Source organism: Convolutriloba macropyga, chromosome 1 (assembly GCF_964194025.1).
Source record: "Convolutriloba macropyga chromosome 1, txConMacr16.3, whole genome shotgun sequence".
Classification (NCBI taxonomy): domain Eukaryota; kingdom Metazoa; phylum Xenacoelomorpha; order Acoela; family Convolutidae; genus Convolutriloba; species Convolutriloba macropyga.
In genome coordinates this window covers 88971204-88996549 of record NC_134468.1, presented here as the reverse complement: position 1 = coordinate 88996549, position 25346 = coordinate 88971204, and the positions used below count along the sequence as shown (strand labels likewise).

Sequence of the window (25346 nt, the reverse complement as noted above, 5' to 3'; positions counted from 1 at the left end):
TTCTGGGACAAATTGTATTGAATACATAGTCAGGCCAGATAGGCAAATACAAAATAGTTAATATGAGCGAAAATTATTTACTCAACTTATATAAACAATCAAATAGTTATTGCAACCTTTCATCTCTGTAACAATTTATTATAACTATTTCAACCTGTAATATACTCAGTAAGCACCTGCATATGTAATTCTTTCCTCTAAAAGTGTTTTTACCTTTTCCGCAGAAGTAACAAGTCTTTTTTGAATTAATTGGAATTAATTCTGATGTCATTGTCATCTCTCATTGTAAAAGCAGCCCGATGATAACATACATAACCAGGTACACGAAAATGACCGTCTGGATGCATCCAAGAGGATTCCCACCCGGAGGAGTTGCCTTATTTCCATCATTTCTGGGCCACTCAGCTGCTGGATTGTCTACAGCGTAGCAGGTACTGTGATAGTTTGCATGCTCATACTTCTTAGCTCCACCTTGTGCACATTCCTTCCATTCTTCACACTCGGAGGTACAATTTTTGTTATTGTAGATCAGGTGTTTCTTGTAGTCCACACAGTTCTTTGACTTCGCTTTATTTACAATTTTTTCACAGCAGCTACTATACGCGTGTGTACGACCTTTCTTGCCACCCTTCTCGTTGAATAGCATGTCTTTTGCCCAGCAGTGACACATATCCACAATATCTCCTGCAAAAATAACTCTTTGTCAAAAAATCATCATCCATCACAATCCGTATCAAGACGAACTACAGTTTATATAAAAGTGCATTTAATATTAGGAAATCTCTTGACTATAGGCCATCTCTTGACGTTTTCGGACATGAATTTTAACCAAGCTAGGGCTTGATAGTGTCGTGGTCTCGAGCACGAGTAACATGAATTTTATTATTTTAATAATTGAATTCAAAATGGCCTAAATGTACAAAATTTTACAGGTATTTATAATCCCTATCAGTATGAAAATTTACAGATCCGTCTATATTTAGATAAACTGATATGTGTTAATTTACACCTTAGTTGTGAACAAGTTTTTCCCCTTGCCGTATATGGCAAGTACTAGTGCAGTTTTTTTGCACTTAACACATTGTTCTCCCTACCTGAGAACATGTCATTGCTATCTACTGGGAGGTTCAGAGAGTTGGTTACTGATCGTGTTTGGTAGTGGAGAGGTCGAATCTATCTAACAAATTTATGGTTTATGTACATTGATAAACTTGTGGTATGAACAAATTTGAATCGACGATTCGGTTCAAAATTAGAAGCCATTATTCAATTTGACTTCACCAAACATCAGGTAAGAAAGTTTTCTTTATATATCGAAGTTTTAACTTACGTTGCTAAGTTCGCTACTTCTCGATATATCACATCCTCCCTCCTTTTTTAAGCAAGTTTGTAGGAATAGCTTCTCCAAATCTTTCTGGTCGTTTTTTATTTCTGCTTGAAGTTCTCGTGGCCACTGAAGGTTGCTCCCCTTCAACTTCTGAGGTTTCTTCAGTAGAGTTGGGTGATGCCACGTCTATGTCGTCCCTACTGCTCTCAGACTGCGAGTCAGTAGATTCAGTCTTGATGTCGTCATGTTCCAACCGTGCAATTTGGTTTTCACTAACAGGAACTGTCTTGTTTGAATTCTCCGGCTGGATGAACGAAGTGTTCGTTCTTTTACGGATAATGAAAGTAGCTGGAACCGTTGGTGAACTGTTCGTCGGTTTGAAGAGGACTCGTTCACACAGATCAAAATCAGTGACTGCTGGAAGTCTTATTTTGCGTCCCAGTAGCAGTTCTACAGGAGTTTTGCCCCGCGTTTTGGAAGTGTTCCGATGTGTCATCAGAGCCCGCTGAAACACCAAATGACACATTCAGATTTGGACTCCGGGCTTGAATAGCCCGTTTTACTGTTTGGACCGCTCGTTCAGCAATTCCATTTGCTCTTGGATGGTAGATGGGAGATTCCATCTTTTTAATCCCAAGTGATTCACACCATTGCTTTAGGTCACTGCTCACAAACTCAGGACCATTGTCTGATACTAATGTTCTTGGTATCCCAAATCTTGCAAAGATTTGACTCAAGTACACCTTCACTGTTTGTGAGGTTCCATTTCCCGCAGGGAAGGCTTCTATCCAACCTGATCCCGCGTCTACTATCACTAAGATGTTACCTTGATCCTCAACGTAGCCCCAGTCCGTGTGGAGTCTTTCCCAATCTTCAGCTTCCGGCCAAGTAGATACTGTTTTCCCCAGGCTAGGCCTGTGTTCTTGGCATTCCTTACATTTACTAACATATCGAAAAACATCTTGACTGATGCCGGGCCACCAAGCCATCATTCGATCTGTTGCATTTTTGCCTGGGTGAGTCTCATGAGCTTTGGCCATCACCATGGGTCTTAGTTTGGGTGGAATGAAAGGCACAACTCCTCGAAAGATGATTCTATTGTGGATGGTCAAGGCGTCTTTCTGTTGTTCAAATCCTTTCTCTGCTTCTGAGCACTGTTTCCAGATGCCGCTTTTTTTCGCTTGATGACATCTTGAAAAAGTCGATTTGATCCCAGCTCAGTTTTGATGTCTGACTGGGTTACCAGGTCGGATTGGACGAAGTAGATATTGTCAAGAGCAAAGCAGACTCGATCATTGTAATCGTCATCATCAAAGTCTAGTCTGCTCAGAGCATCAGCGTGGGGGATCTGTTCTCCGGGTGTATATTTCAGTTCGAAGTCTAATCCCATCTGCGCTATCGCCCATCTTGTAATTCTTGCTGATGCTGTTTTCGGAATTTCTTCGTCTGGGGCGAAGAGATATTTGAGAGGTTTGTGGTCAGTCTGTAGAGTGGACCTTCTTCCGAGTAGGAATTGTTTCAATCTTGTGACCACAAAGACGATTGCAAGTTTCTCTCGCTCAATATTGGAGTAATTTTGTTCGGCTTGTGACAACTTCCTCGATACGTAGATCACAGGATGTCCTTCATGTGAGAGTACCCCGCCTATAGCTTTCTCTCAGGCGTCTGTTGTCACGGTTGCTTCCTTCGTCAAACTGTAAGGCTGTACAAGAGGGTTAGCACATAAATCGTTTTTGATGTTTTCAAAAGCATTTTGCTCTTCCTTGTCCCATCTGAATTCTTCTTTTCGAATTTCGTTTAGGGGTAGCATTTTGGTTGCAAAATCCGGTATCATTCGACCATAAAAATTTGCGAAGCCGACAAAGGACTCGAGTTGTTTCATATTTGATGGCGGTTTTGCATTTTTGATTTTCTCAACATGTTTAGGATTGGGTGCTATTCCTTCTTTGGAAACAGAGTAACCAAGAAAACTTACGCTTGAAACTGGTTTTGAGTTGGATTTCTTCTCATTTATGGTGAAATTTTTTTCACGTAGCCGACTCTTGACTGCAATCATTCGTTTCTCGTATTAATCCTTTGTTGTTCCACATACCAGAACGTTGTCTAGGAATATGATCTCCCCCCCTTGATTCCTTTGAGAGTTGACTCAATGTAATTCTAATGTAATTCTGGAAGATTGATGAAGAGTTCTTTAGACCCTGAGGAAGCCTGCACATCTTGAACAATCCTTGCGATGTGTTGATTGTGCATATTTCCTTTGCATCCTCGTCCAGCTCAATTTGATAATATGCATCTGATAAGTCAATTTTTCCAACGTAAGAGGCCCCATGGAGATTATGGAAAATGGTCTCCATGTCTGGGATTGGAGAGTCCTCGTCCATAACTTTGCCAATGACGTGAACTTTGAGGTCCACGCATAGTCTCAGAGCTCCATTTTTCTTCCGCTGCCACACTACTGGTGATGCATTTGTGACCCCACAAGGTTGTACTGGCTCCAGGATGCCCTGTCGTACCATTGTCTCAAGGTTCCCTATGACCCTGTCTGGGAGAGGTAGAGGTATCTTTCTGGCTTTGCAGAACATTGGCTGTGATCCCGGTATTAGTTTCACATGCGCTTTGTATCCTTTGACTGCAGGTGGTCTTTCATCACTCACTTCATTGATGCCTTCTTGGGGTAGTATGTCTCTTCCTAGTAGCCCAAATGTTTTGTCGGATTGCACAACTGCTATTTGTTGTTGCCTATACTTGTTTCCGTTCCACTCAACATCACTTGTCCGTGATCCCAGAAGCGTCAGTTGATGACCATCATCGGCCTCACGACGTCTGACTTTCCCATTTAACTGAGGTTTACCAAGCTTAGTCCAGATTAAAGATGATATCACGGTGCTATCAGCACCGGTATCAACTTGCATTTTTATTTTATGGTCTTTTACTGTAATGTACTCCCATGTCACCGACAGGTTAAACACGTTTTCCCGTATATAGTACATTCCCATCTCCATTTCGGATGATGTTTGACCAGGCAACTTAACCTCTTCCTCGCAGAAGTTGTTATGCTGGTCAGACTTACCTGACTCAGGCTGGGTTTTACTTCTGCACATTTTTGAAAACTGCCCCACATTTTCACAGGTGTTACATTTCTTGTTCAAGGCCGGACACGGCTTGATGCTGTGTGGCTTACCTCCACATCTATTACACAAGTTACCATTGCTTTTATTACCAGTGATCTTTTCACTAGGTTTTCTGAAGGTCTTTTTGAAGTTGTATCCCACTTCTTCTTTTAATACAAATGGTCTATTACCTGTTGAGGAACTCGCAAAAGCCATTGCTTGACTTCTGAACTGTAAGCTTTCTGTCAACTCAGACAGAGAAATCGTTGGCTGAGTTTTAATGCCGTCTAATAGTCTTAATTTGGCCTCAGGGTCTCTCAAACCTGAGATAAAATTTATTTTCACCAACTCTTCCTCAGGGTTTTTCGAAGTTTTTCGAAGTCACAATAACGTGCTTTTTTTCTAAGGCGCGCTAGAAAATCGTCGTCAGATTCTCCAACGCCTTGGACAACGGACAGAAATTTAGCCCTTTCTGCCGTTACTACTCTCTCCTTAGGTGAAATATAGTTTTGAATAGCTAGTCTGATCTCTTTAAAAGGAGTGTCTAACAATTTTTTAGGGCTCATAAGGCTCCTAAGTTTAAGAAGTGCGTCCTGGCCGCATATACTAAGAAAGAGATTTGTTACCTGTAGGTCCACGATCGTACCGTCGTTGTTGACTTTATCTTCTTTCTTCTCTGCGCGACATTTCGCCACAAAAGACATGATCCACGAAGTACAGGATTCAGCATTCTGCAGATCCGAGGTTGGTCGGTTGTTTGGTGGTCTGGACACCATTGTCGTGGTCTCGAGCACGAGTAACAAGAATTTTTTTATTTTAATATTTGAATTCAAATTGGCCTAAATGTACAAAATTTTACAGGTATTTATAATCCGTATCAGTATGAAAATTTACAGATCCGTCTGGATATAGATAAACTGATATGTGTTAATTTGCACCTTAGTTGTGAACAAGTTTTTCCCCTTGTCATATATGGCAAGTACTAGTGCAGTTTTTTGCACTTAACGCATTGTTCTCCCTACTTGAGAACATGTCATTGCTATCTACTGGGAGGGTCAGAGAGTTGGTTACTGATCGTGTTTGGTGGTGGTGAGGTCGAATCTATCTAACAAATTTATGGTTTATGTACATTGATAAACTTGTGGTATGAACAAATTTGAATTGACGATTCGGTTCAAATTAGAAGCCATTATTCTATTTGACTTCACCAAACATCAGGTAAAAAAGTTTTCTTTTTATATCGAAGTTTTAACTTAAGTTGCTAAGTTCGCTACTTCTCGATATATCACAGATAGAATTTTATTCCGGACAGAAAGAATCGAAAAGAACAAGAGTAGTATATCGTGAGCAGAGCTTGGGGAGGGGGGGGGGGTGAAAAGACGTACCTATGTATAAAGATTACGGATAGCCTATTTTCATCAATTTTCCAAAGATGTACCTAAAAAAGAGAGTGAGAATAATGGACCTGTCATCTTATCATAATTACCCAGGGGTGATTATCTTAATTACCCCAGGGAAATGCATCCAGTTGAATTTGCGCTCTAATGCACTTCAGGTAATATTATCTTTATAATAAATTACATCTGCAGAAATTTTATTTTTGATATTTTTCTCATTTTATTCATACGTGCATAGTTTTCACAATTATAATTTTCTTCCATTCATTTACGTAAAGAAAATACTATTTTATGATTTTTCATTGCAATACAGTCAGTTTTTACTAGAATTCACCCGATTTTGTGTTGATATACGTAAATTTTTGCCAATTTTACATTTTTTAAAACCGAAAATACCCAATTCGTGTCAAAAATACCCAATTTTTGTAAAAAAAAACAATTATTGCCAAAGTTACCTAATTTTTGCCAAAAATAACCGGTTCTTGCCAAAATTACCAAATTATTGCCAAAAAATAATCAATTCTTGGCAGCAAATACCCAATTCTTGCTAAAAAATACCCAATTGTTAACAAAAATACCCAAGTTTTAGCAAAAAGTACCCAATTCCTCGAAAAAATTACCCAATTATTGCTAAAAATACCTAATCCATATTAAAAAAATACCCGTTTCTTGGTAGAAAATACATAATTCATGCCAAAAAATACCCAATTCTTGGCAAAAGTACCCAATTATTACCAAAATATACACAAATCTTGCATAAAATTAACCAGTTTGAGCTGGAAGTACCCACTTTTAGCATATTTTGAGAAACTACCCAAAATTCAAAGAGATGTACTCAAATTTTTTCTAAATTGTTCTAATTTTTTCCCATTATTCCCACAATTTCCAGAATTCAGAGCTGTACAATTTTCAAAATCTCTATTTTAATAAACAACAATCTCATGTGATCCCATTAATTTTGATTGGAGGTAAATGGCCTCCGCTTTGTGAAGTCTGATGAATAGCTAAAAACAAATCTACTGTGTCGTCTGTTAATGATCATACAATTCTCACTTGGTTGGACAATAATTCACTCTATTATCGCCACAATTACTCATAACATTACGATTACATCATAGTACGTCACAATTGAGTCATTGTGGCGTCATAATTTCGTCATACTTATTTAGAGGATTGTTTATTTCCATTTATTTTCATTTTTCTGATTTAGATAATTGAGTGCAGTCGAGCACAATAGTCTTTGCTGTCAAATGATTTATTTCTTCGCAACTTTCTATTTAACATTTGTTTACTTCTTCCTCGCTGGTAATCTTAAATTTTAATCTATTTTAAGAAATGCTTCAAAAGTTGGACCAAAAAGAGTTTTGCATTTCTTGTGATAAGCTGATTTCGCTATTCAATATGAGCAAATATCAGAAGCTTCACAAAACACTTTGTTCACAATGCTCACAGTCAATTCCCATCGAACATAAATTGCAGAAACACATTGCTTCTGTAAATGCACCGTCTCTGGTTATCAAGAAAAAGATTTCTTGTGGTAGCTGTCCCTTATCCTTTTCTACGTAATATCAACATCTTCATCGCAAATGAAACTGTCACCAAGTTCGATTTCCAGCGCATACGATGACGTTGATTTATCTATCTACGGAGCCTCTACCGCTCTTCACAGTGAGCTCGAAACAATCAAACACTTTTTACAAGACTCGGTGCTTGAATTATACAGATAGAAAGTGCATAACTTCAAGTTAGTCGAACTCAGTCATGAAACAGTGATCGACAAATTGGATTTTGTTTACAACGACTTACCCAGATTGGTTAAAATTGACATTTCATTTGTTTTCGTACTTCAAAGTCTGCATAACCCTGACGAATTTCGATACTGTTACGCAACAGATAACAACCTCGTATTCGTGAATACCCTTGTTCTCTCTGATGACTTATATCTCAATTTTGTCAAATCAGAATTGAGAAGTGAATATTTTCTACTCAGTTTTATTAATCAGGTTCCAGACAAAAAATGGAGGCTTTATTTGTATTTCTCCTCAGTTTGTTCCTCTAGGCTGTACCACTCAAAATAATTCATCTATGTTGCTCAAAAACGGTCAAGTTAAATGTTTGGTTTCGGATTGTAAAAAAAACCATACAAATTTTGTATGGTAGTGTTAAATATAAAACGTATGGTGAATTAAAATATAAAACAATGGAATTCATCCAGAGGTTTTTCTTAGCGACCAGAAGAGATGGCAAAACCTTTCCAGGAATACATGAAGACGATCTTCCTGTTCTTGGAGCTCTAGTTGTCAGAAATATTCAAATTTACACCTTTTTCTTGATGAACAAGCTGAAATGTTTGCTGAACTTACTCGTCGGTTCTCGATGAAACGCACAAAGACAACTTTGTTGCTGAGATATGAAAATCACAATTGTTGGACAGCAAACATAAAGAGATTCTTCAAAACATTTCGGTGCTAAAAAAGCGATCAGTTTTTGACAGATCCTTCAACCTACTGCAACAAAATTTTTCAAAAACTCGCAACACTAATATCTAACAGGAACCTTTCAGTTAACAGAAACTAGTTTTGAACGTTTGAAAGAAGTAAAAATTAATGTTCGGCAAGAGCTGAGGTTGTTTTCTCATCTTATCGCATTTGGTTTCGATTCATTAAAAGTCCCCGACAATACACTCAGAATCACAGAATTCACTTCGTGGATAAGAAAACTTGTTCCCATTAGCGTGTTGATAGCTTCCAGCCTGCTTGAAGACCCAATCTTAATTTGCAACGCAGATCCATATCAACTCTTTCGTGATTTCGTATACAGTTTGACACATATAGCGGTAAATAGCACACTATTAATGAGAGAAAAGCTAAATTACTTTGTACTATAACTGGACGAGAAAAATTCGGCTATTCGACAATTGGTTCCAGTGAAAGGTACCCGGGACACTCCAGCGCGGAAAATATATCTGAGGACGAAGGTGAACCGGACGAGGAGGAGGACGAAGACCCGAAAAATAGGAGAAAGAGAAGCCAGCTCAGGATGATATCAAAATTGAAACAAGACTTTGAAAACTATTACACTACCAGACCTGTTTTCGGGTTCAACAGCTCTCGGTATAAGTTAAACCTGATAAAAGAATATCTTATACATCATCTCCTAATAGAAAGTAACGTTGTCACCATAGTGATTCCAATGGGAACAAATATATTGGAATGAACTTTTTTGGCTTGTTATTTCTCGACCTTTTGAAGTCCCTGGAGGTGTTACAACTCTGAATAAATTCCTCAAAGCTTATGAAACGGGCGAAGAAAAAGGATTCTTCCCTTATGAGTGGTTTGACAGTGTTAAAAAATGAATGTGTCCCAGCTATTTCCATTAGATAGTTTTCGGAGCAAGCTGAAAAACCACTACATAATTGGAGTCGAGTATGACAATTTCATGCAAATGAAAAACAGTAGAATGCAAGAGGAAGCAATTTTGAAGAAGATGCGAATCATAAACATTCCAGATAATGCAAATAAATTTTACTCGGAGCTGCAAAATATTTGGGAGCGAGAAGGAATGCAGACGTTTAGCGCCTTCATCAGGAGGTACAACAGCAAGGATGTCAAACCTACACTTGAAGCTATGAGAAAAATGATTGATGTTTACCACTCAAAACGAGTAGAAATGTTAAAATTGGGTGTCAATCTTCCTTATTTAGCCAACAGCTTTCTCCATTCCTCAACAGATGCTGCAGTTTACCCATTTTGAGGAATGGACAAAAAATGACAACTACATACTAAAGTGCCTAACAGGGGGACTCTCAATCAATTTTACACGTTATGCGAATGTCCTGGAAACAAAGATCAGAGAGTCTGAAAAAATTTGCAAATCTATAGTGGGCATTGATGCAATTCAGCTGTACCTTTTTTCCCAGTCAAAAGAGATGTTAACAGGGCCCTATACAAAATGGGAGTACAGGGAAGAGAGTGACAAATTCCATCCAAAGAGGAACTGGAGAAGCGTCTTCGAACAGCAGGTGATGTGCTATTTTCAACAGACTCATCCGATTTGTAAAATACAAACCCGGTTCACACACAAGAAGCAGGGGACTCTCAGACCCTATTTAGTTAATGGGTTTTGTAGCCATTGCAATACAGTTTTTGAGGCGATGGGTTGCTTTTTCCATTTCTTTGTGCTAAGAAAAAAACAGCTTCTCTTAGAGGACATTGAAAAAGAATTGATGAGACCGGAACGTGACAATGATAGAAGAGAGTACCTGCATGGATTGGGCTTAATGTTAAGAGATCTGGGATTATCAATGGAAGAAGTGCAGAAGCGAAAACACAATCGGGGGTAAAAGAATTCATCATTTATTGTTATTCTTTCCAACCATCTATTTCCAAAAACTCTCTTAATGTGACAAATAAGTGTGGAGACCTATTTGGTGTTTTCGGTTGCAGTCTTGAGGTCCCAGAGGAATTATATATCTACCTTGAAGATTCTCCTCCTATTTTCATAAATTGTGAAGTTGGACGAAATGACATTGGAGAGCACATGAAAGAGTATGCTGAACGTAACAAGTTGTTACCGAAACCACGGAAGATGCTCATTTCCAGTTTCAAACTTTAACGAGGGCCAATTATGACGCTACTTTTGTTATACTATCTGGAAAAAGTACTGATTCTCATAGACGTCCCTACAAAACACTCCCCGCCGGTGTTTTGAATCGTTTGTTCAAAAAGTTGTTGATTCTCACGGCGAAGAAGATCAGAACAAAGAGTCAACTGTGGTTGCTGAAACCATGAAGTTGAATTGAAACAGTTCATATGGTTATCAGATAATGAACCGCAATCGACATACGAGCAAAAAATATGTGAAACGTTCTCAAGTGGATAAATTTGTAAACAACAGATTTTTCAAGTCCTTGAATGAGATGCCAGACCAGATTTATGAATTGGAAATGAGCAAGTTCTGCATCAAACACAAGGAACCAATAATTGTTGGATTTTTTGTACTCCCATACGCCAAACTTAAAATGTTGCAACTTAAATAGAACTTTTACTCCTCTTTCTGCAATCCAAACAAATATGAGTTGTTTGAAATGGATACTGATAGTCTACACACGGCACTTAGTGAGGAAAAACTTGACAAAATCATTAGACTAAAAATGCAACCATTGTGGTATTGGATAAGGCAAAGCGATTGCGCTGAAAATTTTGCCGCAAACTCGAGCACCAAATTGTTCCCGCGAGAATTTTGCAATAAGCATGTTGCTTTCGATAGGAGAACACCTGGTATTTTTAAGAAGGAATTTTGGTGTTCCGAGACGATTGTTTATGCTCAAAAATTTACAACTGTTACGATGAACAACCAAATACCAATACAGTGATTTTATTCAGCAAAGGACGTAACAAGAACAACATTGAGGAGCCCCTAAACAAATAGAGAAAAGTTCTGTTCGAAGAGGAGCAAGTTGATTCAACAAATCGTGACTTCAGAGTTGTTGACAACGAGAAAGTTTGCACATAGGAATTAAGGAAAGTGGGTGTTTCAAATTTGTACCCAGAACGTAAATTCCGTGAAGACGGAATTAAACCTACTCCTTAAGATATTATAACTCATCATCTTTAATTTTTGGACATATTTTCTAATTATACTTTTCTATTTCACTGTTGACCTCCCAAAATCTTTTTTCAACAAACGCTTTTATTGAAATAAATGAATAAAATACAAGTACACATACAAGTTATCGAGTACAAAATTTACAGAAACCTAACAGAAACTTTTGAAAACCATTTGGATCATTTTACGGATTACAGTTTAAACATTTAAAGATTTTGATTTTCAAAATTTACAAAACATCAGCAAAGAACTTCAATATGTGAATTTTTGTAAAATATTTAGATGAGACCTTAGAAATTAACACATGAGCAAAATATATAGCAAATAAACCACACAATTCTGAATCTTTGAGTTTCTCCTCTACTAATGAGCCAAAATTTGATTTTGTCTTGAATCCATTTTTACGCAACATTTCTCCCGTCGAATCTCCGTAGAAGAGCTCTCCACTTTCATTCGCAAGCAAAATCCAGCGGGAGCCCTGTTGAGTAAATGGATCTGTGTTGATTATAGAAAAGGTATTTGCAGGTAAATATCTTGGTCGAATATCAGCGGGGCATGATTAAAGATATTTGAATCTTAGGTGTGGGAACTTGTTGACAACATTTAAGAGTTCTTGGCTATCTTTTTTCAGTATCAGATCCCTCCTTATCAATTGCAATGGAACTTATACGTTCACCACTAACAAATAATTCTACAGTATTAGCCAAATTGTTAGCAAAGTAGAGCTATAAACGAATTACTGCTCCAATTACATCAGGAAAATGCATTTCGACATTGGCCTCCTGTGTTGTTAGATCGAAAAATAAATGAAAATGGTTTTAAAAATTTTTGTTTTGAATGTTGGGACCGTCATCATCAAACTTGAGCGCTTTCATCGTTTCAGCGCAAGCTCTCACGTGACTCTTTGTTTCAAAGTTTACTATAGTTTGATTCCCGCGCACAATTTTAACTGGACGCAGACAAAATTTTTCGAAAATGGAATGGATTTGTGTTTTATGTTCCAGTGATGAACTCATTATTCAGATTCATGGTAATATCAATCATTCGAATTATTTTGTTCGAAAAAAAGTTTTCTTGTAAAAACTGATTCTGTCCAGTGGGAATAATAAACGTTTTTGGCAGTTTTTCATTATAGTAAAAGATGGCAGGTTCTCGCAGCAGTCTCCTTTATAAACGTCTCATCCAGTTATCTGAGATTGCTGCCTATCTATTAAAAAGGCAAGCTTCAAAATTAAAGCTTTAGATTTCAGCCCACCAGTATCGATTATATAGAACGCTAGAGATGACCGGATCAATTTCACTCTGAGATTGACATTTGGGAGAAGAAAAGTTTCACAAGCAAACAGACCTATTGCTAAGACCGTAAAAAGTAAATTCATCTTTATATTTTTTAAAAATAGTATCTGTAGATCCTCGTATTGTAAAATCATTTGGCTCAATCTCATATTGATATCCTTGGCATTGAGATAACCTTTATTTCGTTCCTTTTGCCCATGAAAACTCTGCAGGGACAAAAATTGATGGGTAGAAGGAGAGTTTGCACTGTGAACTTTTTCATTCTTTAAATACACTTCACAATTACAGAAAAGTGAATGAAGAGCATTGTTTACCAATAATGTTTCTTCGGTATTATATAAACTTGCTCGATCGCCTTTAACACCCCTTCCTCTGAAGAATATTTGAGTAGATTGCAAGTCAGTTAAAATGTTACGATCAGTTCCCAATTGAAATCCGATTGTTGACTCGTTTAAGGGATTTGTTGGAAGGATATGTTGTTCATTGCACCAAAGAATGTGGTCTAAAATTGAATTCTTTTGCATTTTAGCCGACTTTTTTCAATAAAAACAATTGAGGAAATGATCAATATTTTTTCTGGAAAAATAAGGTTAGCTGAACTTGAGCAATAGGGAAGAAGGGAACAAGGTGTCCAGTTGTGTTTCTTAATTCTACTTGTATACTGTGGAAGTTCAATTTGCTTACTTTATAGAATCACAAGCGTTGAAAACTGCAATAATTCAGAACCTGAGTTCTCTTAAAAATCTCTTCATTATAGATTTACGGTGTTTGAATGGGAAGGAGATTAGAAGAGGACATTTCACATCACCAAGTGAATTGGGTTCAACTTTATCCAAGTAGAGTAAAACTGTATGTGTTCCAGTAAAATCAAAAGGGAGATCTGCCGTTGCACAGGACTTGATAATGAACAATCCTTTTGGACAAAGCATAACAGGTTTGTCAATTTCAACGCCCAAATTAGCAGCCAAACTTTTGCCGAATGGTACATTTTAAGATCCTCTATTGTCGAAGTTGATAGAAAATTGAGTACTTAAGTTTTTGGGATGTTGTGTTTTTTGGACTGTATCTATAAGACTATTCGCATATTCATCCATAGAGTTAAAAACTGCTGGTTGAGATGCCAGATCAGATTTATGAATTGGAAATGAGCAAGTTCTGCATCGAACACAAGGAACCAATAATTGTTGGATTTTTGTACTCCCATTCGCCAAACTTAAAATGTTGCAACTTAAATACAATTTTTACTCCTCTTTCTCCAATCCAAACAAATATGAGTTGATTGAAATGGATACTGATAGTCTATACATGGCACTTAGTGAGGAAAAACTTGACAATATTATTAGACCAGAAATGCAATCATTGTGGTATTGGATGAGGCAAATCGATTGCGCTGACAATTTTGCGGCAAACTCGAGCAGCAATTTTTTCCCAAAAGAATATTGCAATAAGCTTGCTGCTTCCAATAGGAGAACACCTGGTATAATTAAGAAAAAATTTCGGTGTTCCGAGACGATTGTTTATGCTCAAAAACTTACAATTGTTACGATTACGATGAACAATCAAATACAAATACACTGATATTATTCAGCAATGGACTCAACAAGAACAACAATGAGGACCCCTTAAACAAATAGAAAGTTCTGTTCGACGAGGAGCAAGTTGGTTCAACAAATCATGGCCTCAGAGTTGTTGACAACAAGAAAGTTTGCACCTAGGAACTAAGGAAAGTGGGACTTTCATATTGTTACCCAGAACGGTTGTGCCTTTTAGCCGACTATTTTTTATAAAGATAATTGAGGAAATGTTCAATATTTTTTTCTGGAAAAGTAAGGTTAGCTGAACTTGATCAATAACGAAGAAGGGAACAAGGTGTCCAGTTGTGTTTCTTAATTCTACTTGTATACTGTGGAAGTTCAATGTGATTACTTTAGAGAATCACAAGTGTTGAAAACTGCAATAATTCAGAACCTGAGATCTCTTAAAAATCTCATCATCATAGAATTTATGTGTTTGAAAGGAGAGGAGCTTAGAAGAGGACATTTCACATCACCAACTGAATTTGGTTCAACTTTGTCCAAGTAGAGTAAAACTGTATGTGTTCCAGTAATATCAAAAGGGAGATCTGCCGTTGCCCAGGACTTGATATCGAATAATCCTTTTGAACAAAGCAAAACAGGTTTGTCAGTTTCAACGCCCAAGTTAGCAGCCAAACTTTTGCTGAATGATACATTTTAAGATCCTCTATTGTCGATGTTGATAGAAAATTGAGTACCTAAGTTTTTGGGATGTTGTTCTTTTTGGAGTGTATCTACAAGACTATTCGAAATATTAATCCATAGAGTTAAAAACCGCTGGTTGAATTGTGAAGACATGCTTGAATTTCTCATCATAGTGACATGTCATCAATTCTCCTTCAATTTTGTAACATATACCGTGAAACGATTTCTAGACTAAAGCTACTTCCCAAGATCCATCCAGTTCAAATTTGTCGGGAAAAAAGTTAGTGAACGTAGCCATTGTGTTTTGAGGATATACTTGAGAAGAAGCGTTGGATACCAATTCTAGATAAAGCGAATTCATGATGTTTGAGTTTTGTGCGTAACGATTTTTTGGGAAAAATGATTGGTCAACGTTCTTCAGGAAGTCTTTCCAATTTTTTTTGCCGAAGGATACTTTGTCTAGTGTTTTTCTTCTGTTTTATACCTCCACCAATTCGATTCCGTATTGTTGATTTTGCAGTTTTCTTTACTGCTTTTTAAATTGAAATCTGTTTGGATATAAAAACCCCGTTTCGCGACTTGCTGACTCGATTATCGCTGATCTCGTCTATTTTTTGTGTTACAGGTGAAAAGTGTCTCTTGAGAATGCCAAGGGTTGTTCTAGCGACTGTTCTAGCCAAGGCTTCAAAGCCACGCCCCCTCTGACGAGGAACTCCTCTAAAATAAGATAGAGGATTGTAACCTTCCATTTTCTGGAGCGAATAATCGAAAAATGATTATGCAACTTTTGACAATTCTGGTTCGTAAAAGATTCTAACAACAACATCTTTCTGATCAAGAACAAAATATATTGGGAAGGGCGCTAAGGTGTTTTTTAACTAGGAAAATTTTAAGTCTATTGTGAGGCTTATATCCTTTTTGAAATTTGTTCTCTGCTAATGCCAACCTAACTTTATCTCCTACTTGTTGAAACTTGGACTTTTTATTATTTTGTAGTTTAATTCGCTTTTTAATGGCAGTCATAAAATCAGTATTTGCTACATCTATGGGCGTCAACCTAATATGCCAATTGATTCTTGAGTTAACAATGTCAGAGAACATTGTCAATTCTTTGATGTAGGATAATGTGTCGTTTTCCTCCAGGAAGTTTTCCTCGTCGTTTTCCTCCAGGTGTATTAATTTTTTCAGGGTTCGTATAGCTAACTTGCCGAACGCTACTTTTATTTAACTAAGTGTGATAATATTTGACACCCACATCTTCGCAGAAATTGGCCATATTTCCCAAAAAAACTCTTTTCCTTGATCTAGCCATAATTTTTTTTGGGTAATTGAGCTCGTTCTTCTTGATGAAACACATTTTGATGAAAGCTGCTTTCACTGCCTCTGCTTCCTTTCTCCGCAATGATTAGACTCACACATATCAAGAAAAACATCTACAGTAACAAGTAAAAAGTTGGTATCTCGGTTCCATCGTGATAGTTTATCCATTTGTACAAGGCCCAAGCACCAAATCTCATCAATATAGCAAGCATGTGCATTTTGGGATCGCTTGTACTTCGTATGAGAGTCCTTTGACTGTAAAATTTCTGTTACATTCTTGCGACTGATTCCACTGGCTTCTGTTAGGTTGATGACAGAGCCAAAAGCTGCTGTTCCCCTCTCTTTATACAACTTCTGCAATTTGATTTCATCTGAAATCTGTAATTGATCCAGTCTGAGATGTTTTGTGTCCTCAAAATGTTGTTTTTAACCAGATGCGGTCTCAGGTTTAGAATTTCAGGAAATGAGAAATAGTTTTGATCAATTGGAGCGTTTTTCAATTTAAATCAATGAAGGAATGCTTTTATATCAACCCCTGTCTCAACGTTGTCGACAATAATTGTATTCGAAAGTAAAATTTTCAACCGTTTGTTTTCGTATATCTGTTTCAAAGTTTTCAATATCTCAAAACTGTTCGTATAGTGAAATTCCAGGTCAGTCCTAACTTCTTTAGATGCATAATTGGTTTTTACGGAACTATTTTTTTTGATGACTAGGAAAACTGCGTCTTCTTTTTTAGATCTCGCTGTAGGGTTCCAATAGTTTCCTCATAGCTCTTTTGGAACAAGAACAAATTTTCTCAGCTCACTCATTGAATACAGTTGAAAATGTGTTCACACAAGGTTGATATATGTAACCTAAAATTGTTATTTCAGCTTTTGAACCCCATATAAGTCCTCTTCGTACTCCTGTGAGATTTCCTTCCAGCAAATTTACAATCAACCCAGAGAGAAATCTGATGAACTGTTTAGGACAATGTAGTAGTAAAACTGGTTGAGATTCCGAAAAAACTTCAGAATATAAAAATTTTGTGCGTTTATCCTTAATATCATTATTACGAACTGTTCATTACGAATTATCCTGAAGGAATGACGTGATACTTGTGAACAATATCTCAACAATTCAGGTGTAGATGGTCTCAAATAAATCATAAGATGACCAAATGTTCTTGTGTAGCGTCATCACACCACTGTTTTAGTTGTTATCCCAGACCCAGTTGCCTTCCCGATATATCAATTTGCTGCACATCTCTGGGTGGTTTGACCAAAATAATGTGAGTAGTCTGAAGCTCGGCATCACGCCCAGTTTGGTTTTTGTGGAAGAGATTATGTTTGATCTATACAAAATATAAATTTGGATGTCTGCCAGCTGCGGGAAATTCGTTGATTTTTTTTACTTGGAAAGAATGTCTAACGAATCATCGAGTCTAAATAAAAATTTTGTGCTGTCAGCGGCTAAATTCTAAATTATTTCAAAGTCAGCAAACTGAATGAAAACTATGTCTGCAATTGATTGCATAATTGTATCGTAAATTGTCTGAAAGTGCTTATAAAATTATAAAGCTCGATCAAAAGAGAGTCGAAAAGTTTTCATTAGTAGCATATCATTAATGAAAACAGTTTGTCCACATCCGGAGGGACCAACAAGATACATCAGAACGCGTTCCTTTATTGAAATGATCTTGTTCATTTTTTTCTCTGGCATCAGGAAGTATATAACCTACAGCACTCGAAAGAATAGCAATCCAAACTTTTCGTTCGTCACAAGTTCTGGCAAAAATAAGGTTGATAATTAAAAAATAAAGAGGTAATAATACAATGAAGCATTGGAATATTGACAAAAAAGCTGTTCGCGAGCAAATGCGTCACAAATTTTTCAAAGAGGTCAGTTTTGATTGTTATTATCGAAAACAAAGTCAATTGGGTGATTTTTATGATCTGTCATTAGAGTGCAACTGATTTTTGTTCGTGTTTACGAAATAATGATTCACACTTTGATTAATTGGAATCGTGGAGAATATTTCAGAAAAAAACAATATGCTAGACATTTTATATGTCCCAAGAAACAGACGTTAAATTTTGAATTAAGGAATGGAGCCATGTAACAGTACCCGCGATTTGTTTTAAGGTATCCCATAGAATCATGAAATGCGGCATGTAAACGACTAATTCAAAAGTTTCATTAACTATGAATCGCCAACTCCTATTAGTTCTCCAAAGAGAAATTTTCTGTTGATTTTATCTAGATCGACATTTTTCTCAAAAATTCGACAGAAAGCCAAAAAATAATTTTTCCTTTCGGTTTTTCCAAAAAAGTTGATTGATTTCCTTTTTGAACTCTGCAATTTCCTCAATACTCATATCAAGCAACTGTTCTGAAGGAAATTATTTCGGAAAGTGAATGAATTTAAACAAACATCACAGACAATGAAACTTTAGAATTACTTCTATGTCCTTTGCAATTTTGTTTGGTTTATGACTTTGTTCAGCACTGAAATAGTTTGGTCGCTCACTCGATGTAGTTTCTGCAACTCCCCAATTCTGACCGAAAAAAAGCATTTCCTCCTAAAACTGTCCTTTTCAGTCCCTCGAGTGAAGAGCTTGATTGTGAAATAACACCCAGTTGGATCATCTTGGAAAAAGTTTTTTTGGTCACACACACTTTTTGTCCAGCAGTCTCACTCAATTCCCAGAACACGTCGAATTTTACTTTTTCCTCCACATCAGTTGGTTGGAACAAGGTTTCATCAACCACCAAATTTGCAGTAACTTTTTGGATTCAAATTGTGGTGCTTCTTTTGACATCTCATGTAATTTTTGAATGAAAATCTTCAATTTGAAGACCGACAACATCAGAAGTTGTTGCAGAACAAATTGACCTGCGACATTTTTGCGAAAGAGTTTCATATGGGTCAATTCGAACTTGTGTTGATAGTTTCTTCTGGGATGCGGATTCGAAATTTCTGGTTTCTATATTCTTGGAAAGTCCAAAAATTGTTGTTTCTTTGGCGATCCTCATTTGATTTGTATCCAGTGTCCTCAACATTCACGTTGATATCGGTAAACAGCCAATATATGCTGTCATTATGGTAATCAAACTGGGAAGAAGGAATAACTGGTTTTCCCCTATGGTTTTGGTTGCAAAAGGGGAAGGAATAGGGTTTTTTTGCTGTCAGCTGAGATGAACTTTGTTTCATCTGTGGGAATTTGAAGTATGTAAAAGATGAGTTTTTCGAGCAAAAGTAAGAAAATTTTGTAAACAAGGGTAATTGAATATTGAAAAAGAAGAGCAACAAATGAAAAAATGATGTTCAAGAAAGAGCTCGATAAATCGAACAAATCATATTCGATTATAAACTAGAACAATTGCGAAAAATAAACTTTGAACCTAATGAGATATTGTAAAAGAAGTTGTAACCAATGAGAATTGACTATGCATACTGAAGTAATAGTTATGTTATTTCTGTTTTTAGAATAATCCCGTGACGTGACAAATGATTTCAAGTGAGGGAGAATTTAGCAGAGAACACAAGCAACTGCTAAGACATATTGGAGAGCACTGTAGCTCGAGAAAGTAACACTTTGATATGAATTAATTTGTTCTGATCATTTTCTTTTTCTTGGATAGGAGGAAAAATAAGGTCATGGAAATTGGGTAGATCGTGATTTCTGTTTTTGTGGAAAATGGATCAGCCTTTTTGGAGAACATGCCTTCTACCCACCATACACCGTAGTGATTTATGTCACGCGAGAACGGGAACAAAATACTTTTACTGTTTTTCAGTGGATGAAGTCCATGTTCTCCTTGAATTCTCTCAATGGCTTGAAAATAAAAGGGGAGAGAAAATACTGAATTGGTGACTTTTTTCGGCTAGCTGGAAGTTATGATGTTTAGCAGCCTCTAAAGTTCTTCAAAATTCCTTCGGAAATGTTTAGCTAGTAGTCTGTGTTTTTTGTTATTCTTGTGCAATCCAACTCAAAGGATAATTCGATGTGGTTATCGGTTACTGTTGTTTTAGATTTCGGTTTATCCTTGTTCGGTACGAAATCTAAATTAAAATGATGTGTCGAAAGAAAAGATGTTGAAGGAAGTAAGGAAGAATAGGAGTTATTCCGCATTTTTCAGACCACTTAATTCAATTGAGAAAAGACAAAAAATGAACAGAGTTTCTCGGTCCTAGCTCATTTCAAAATAGATTACACAAATTAGAGGATTGTTTAAAAAAAACTTCAAAAACTGAAAAAATAGAGAAGAAAGACAACAAAATCTGCATTTTTTGTTGCAAACCTTATGTAAAAAAAGACATTTTTGAAAAAAAAAATTTAGTAAGGTGAATTTTTTCAAGAAATTTAAATTAAAATTTTTACATAAAAAAATTCAAAAAGTGAAAATTGAAAAATAGAAAAAAAACATCAAAATTTGCCTTTTTGTTTAAATTCTTATGTAAGAAACGACATTTTTGAAAGAAATTTATTTAAGTAAAACAATTCTTTCTTTAAAAAAAAAATAAATTAAAAATTTTACATAAAAATCTTCAAAAGCTTAAAAATGGAAAAATAGAAATAAAACATCAAAACTACCCTTTTTTTAAAAAAATCCTAATGAAGTGAATGAAGGCAATAGTTCTGCAGATATGTTTTATTAAATAGATAAAATAAGCTGAAGTGCATTTGAGCGGAAAATCGCAACTGGACGCATTCCCCTGGAGTAATTAAGATAAGGACCCCCGGTTAATTGAGATAAGATGACAGGTCTATTGTTTCTCGTCTTTTTGTATTACGTAAAACAACCATATAAAGATGTTTTGGATCATATAACTTTTTTCAGGGATTGTTTTCTGTGCTCTAGAATTTTTCGTTGAAGTCGTGCGTTAAAAAACTTTAATCGATTATTAAAACTACTTTGTTTGAAAAATTTGTTTACGGTTTTGGGTTTTGAAACCGAAACTACCGAGAAAAAAAACTGAAACTACCAAAAGAAACTGCCAAAAGATCGTAAAGAACATAATCCTTGAAAAAAAAGAATAAATAGATAAGATTAGCTGAAGTGCATTAGAGCGGAAATTCCAACTGGATGCTTTTCCCTGGGGTAATTAAGATAATTACCCCTGGGTAATTATGATAAGATGACAGGTCTATTGTACTCACTCTCTTTTTTAGGTACGTCTTTGGAAAATTGATGAAAAGAGGCTATACATAATCTCTATACATATGGACGTCTTTTTACCCCCCTCCCCAAGCTCTGCTCACGATATACTACTAACAAGCGTAAAAGAAAAGGTGACAGTACTGAACCACATCAGTATATTAAATCAACCTGGATGCAGGTTATGAAACCAATTCTACATGAATTACAAATAGTGCACGAGCATCTGACAAAAAAAATTACCAGCCTTTATATTCGACTGTCTATGTATTTAGGGTTTTTGGGGATTTTTCATCTACTCGCTTTTCTTCAAATTTGTAAACACTTTTTCAAAATCTTTGAAATTTTTATTGCCCAGTGCCGAAGAATTGATTTTTGTGTGATTAAACGTTATTTATTTTTCTGTAGATGCACAAGATTTCAAGAGCAACAACAACTGGCGTTGCAACCGGCAGTCTAACTCTGAAAACAATAAAAGCTGTTGACAAAACATAAGATAAATTAGTTTTTTAAGAAAAATTAGTTGTCGATAACCAGCTGTGTTACGATTTTCTTTCGTCTACGAATTAATTATCCTTTACCATCGTCATTTAATCAGCAATCAATTTAGCGGGCTTAGTTTTTTTTGGTTTCAAATAGATATATATTTTATATTTATAATGACAGATATTTACGCATATATATATATATATATATATATATATATATATATATATATATATATATTCATAATCTATTCTTAAGTTAAAAACGTTAAAAATTTTGATGTGTCATACCTGTTGAATACGTCATATGCATTTTTTAATTTTCAAAGTTTTAAATTTCACGAAACATTTTTATGGTCCAGTGTGAAAATTTGATTTTAGTCCACATTACGTCCGCAAAGGTACACTTTTACAAATTTTTGCCTTTTGTGGACATATGTGACGTTCTTTTGTCACAATTATCCATGTTTTGACTAATAAATAGTAAAGAGGAGAGCGAATTAGAAAACTCGGAAGCAACTTTAGGCATGTAACGTAAGCAATATTCAAATTTTTTTTACAATTTTGAGCTTGATTTATGTTTATGCTTCAGTCTAAATCGAAACAGTTTATGTTCCAGATGCAAAGATTTAGGCTTATTACATGCTCAAGTTTTTGCAATTGGGTTACAATTAGCTACAATTTGTAAACTTTTTTGTACTTATAAATAACATATTTCCACGTGTTGCGTAACCATATTCCATCGTGGAAAATGATTACTAATTAGCTACAATTTGTAAACCTTTTTATACTATATAAATAACATATTTCCACGTGTTGCGTAACCATATTCCATCGTGGAAAACGATTACTGACAATTGAAAATGGTGACAAAGTATTGTCACTCGCTTCGAACTTTATTTAAAATTGCCATTTCAGACATCGGCCACGTAATGTGTTAAAAAAACTAAGAATTTTTTGCAACAAGTATATAGCCTAACGTCTCTTTCTCTATGCTGTTTTCTACGATTATTGTCACAAAGTGCAAAACTAAATCCTAAATTTCACAACAGAAAAGCTGACTTTGTGTGCATTCCAGCACTCGAAAACTACCTTTAAAACAATTTTAAAACCTAATTGAGATTTGTGCAAAACAATAGTCGACTGATGTTGACTACTAAATTTTAGATGACCATGGTTGACCGATGTTGGATGTCAAAAGATATTGACGCAACTTTATTTCATCTCTTGACCTTGTAATTAGGGCAGATGAATTACTTTATTATTGTATTACATTACGTCTTGTCATAGGTCCACTAGTGTCCCTACAAGAATCGTGTCCGCATAATAATCAAACACTTAGAAGTACCATGTCCTCCAGTTAGTGGGAATATAATGTTACCCCCTCTCCCAGTAATCAAAACATACAATATTGGGGGGGGGGCAATAATTTCTTGCTGGGCTATAATGGGATAGACCATAAAGCATTGACGACCCTCAACCACAAGCGCTATCTTTGGCATAATGACGTGTTAATTTGGGGATGGGGGGGGGGGGGGTGGTATATACGAACTGTCTTTGTTCCAAACGCAGACTTCATCATCTGAACTGCTGTCTGAACTGATGTCACTATCACTGTCATCACGAACTCTTCTCACAAATGACATGTCTGACAATCGAGGCGGTGTGATGTTGTGGAGTCCGCTTGAGGCCGTACTGATGATTGAATTCATGTTACCTTTGGCTGCCATTGGCTTCATGCTGCTCCTTTGACTCCTAGAAAAAAATTGAATTGACATCTTTTCCGTTATTGACCTACATCCCCCAATACGCTGGAAACGAGCTATTTCAAAGCATATTTAGGTGTTAACCTAACAAGTGAGTAAACGATAAACAAAAATTAATATCAATATTAATTCAAATTTAGAACTTTCACCAATAATGACCCCCCAATCTGAAAAGGAGCCCACCATATTAACATGTGATATTTTAATTTGATTTGTTCTGAAACAAATGGGGTTCTTTTCCATTATAGCCCCCAACTTAGTGGTCAGAAAACGTATAGACCCTCATGGTAAACACCATAATGGGAGCTCACTATAGATTTGTTGGGGGAAGGGGGGAGTCTATAATGGGGAAGACGCCATTTATCAAGGAGTCAATTCAAACGTGGAGCATTCAATGTGTGTGTGCGTGGTGGGGGGGGGATACGAAGAAACGAAGAGCAGTTCCGAAAAAATCTTTAGGATCCTTTCCGTTTGTGCCCCCAGTGCGTTATGCTCCCCCAGTTACAGAGCACGTGTCATTACATGTTAAATCATTATAAAAATGTGGCACGTGCGTCGGAGGAGGGGGGGGGGGGTGGGCATTGCAAATAATATGCACCCACTAAGCGGGGGGGGGGGGCACAAACTGAAACGATCCAATATTTTTTTACCTTTAAGAAATGAAGCTGTCCACAAAATCAAGGATGAAAAATCCAACTAAACAAATAATTATGCAAATAGTATGGGTAATAGGTAATACGTGACTCTGCTTGAAGTCACTGAGAACGTCTGGCTTTTATGGAGAACCGCGTTCCTATTCGAGATATTTAGTCAATTTTTTGAAGTGACTTGTGCAAGTCACCTAACCTTGGCTTAATTTGCACGTTTTAAATAGCCGAAAGATTTTTTCCCAGTACGTTATGCACCCCCACCCCCCCCCCCCCCCCCCCGTAACGGAGCACGTGTCATTGTATAGTAAATCATTATGCAAAAATATTGCACGTTCGTCTGGGGGGTGCAAATAATATGCAGGCTTGAATTGGAGTAGCCTGGGACGAAACACTGCCACGAAGCAAAAGTTGTGACTTCTGATTTAGTCAGGAAAAATAGATCCACTCCTCTTCACCCCATCCCCCCCTGGGAAAGATCCGGAAAAATAGATCCGGAAAAAAATTTGACGGCACATCCACTGGGTTTCATTTTTGCCGAGAAAACGCACCCCCACACTCAATAACTATACTCCTAAAACATGCTCAATTTACCGAATTGGCAAAATTTGCTAGGTTTTTAGACTTTTCTTCCAGTCTATAGATCAAAACTATTACTTATTTACAAACCATGCCAATGTCAAGAAATTTTCGAAAATTATATAAGAACTGCGCTGAAATGCGATTAATTTTCAAAGAATCAGCGCAAAGAAACCTCCCACAATAATGCGCTGAAATGTGCTGAAATGCTCTGAAACTTTGTACGAAACGCGCTGAATTTTCGGCGCATGTCTTACAAAGTTCCAGCGCTTAAGAAAGATTTTTGCGCTGAATTCCGTCTCTATCACGCCTAATTATCCCTACTTTAACTACATATAGCATACTGCATACAACACCAGCACGCTCAACACTTACGCCAGCTGAACTTTTTTTTTGCTTTGTGTAACCAGCTTAGTTGGTATAATATCCACCCTCGAGAGCACACGTG

At 36.5% G+C, this 25346-nt stretch overlaps 1 protein-coding gene across 1 annotated transcript; it reads right to left on the bottom strand.

The window, feature by feature from the left end:
- Positions 1-25346, bottom strand: LOC142352954 (uncharacterized). The gene is made up of 3 exons (XM_075405116.1): positions 25274-25346; positions 23459-23661; positions 1-684 (listed from the first exon to the last, which is right to left on the bottom strand). Exons 2-3 carry the CDS (start codon positions 23643-23645, stop codon positions 281-283), a joined length of 591 nt encoding a protein of 196 aa, XP_075261231.1. The 5' UTR covers positions 23646-23661; positions 25274-25346; the 3' UTR covers positions 1-280.

Excerpts from the sequence above, each read along its gene's own strand:
- LOC142352954 (XM_075405116.1), bottom strand. The coding sequence starts at position 23,645 with ATGAAGCCAATGGCAGCCAAAGGTAACATGAATTCAATCATCAGTACG. Across the intron at positions 685-23,458 it reads CTGCGTTTGGAACAAAGACA|GAGATATTGTGGATATGTGT; the intron begins GTTCGTATATAC and ends TTATTTTTGCAG.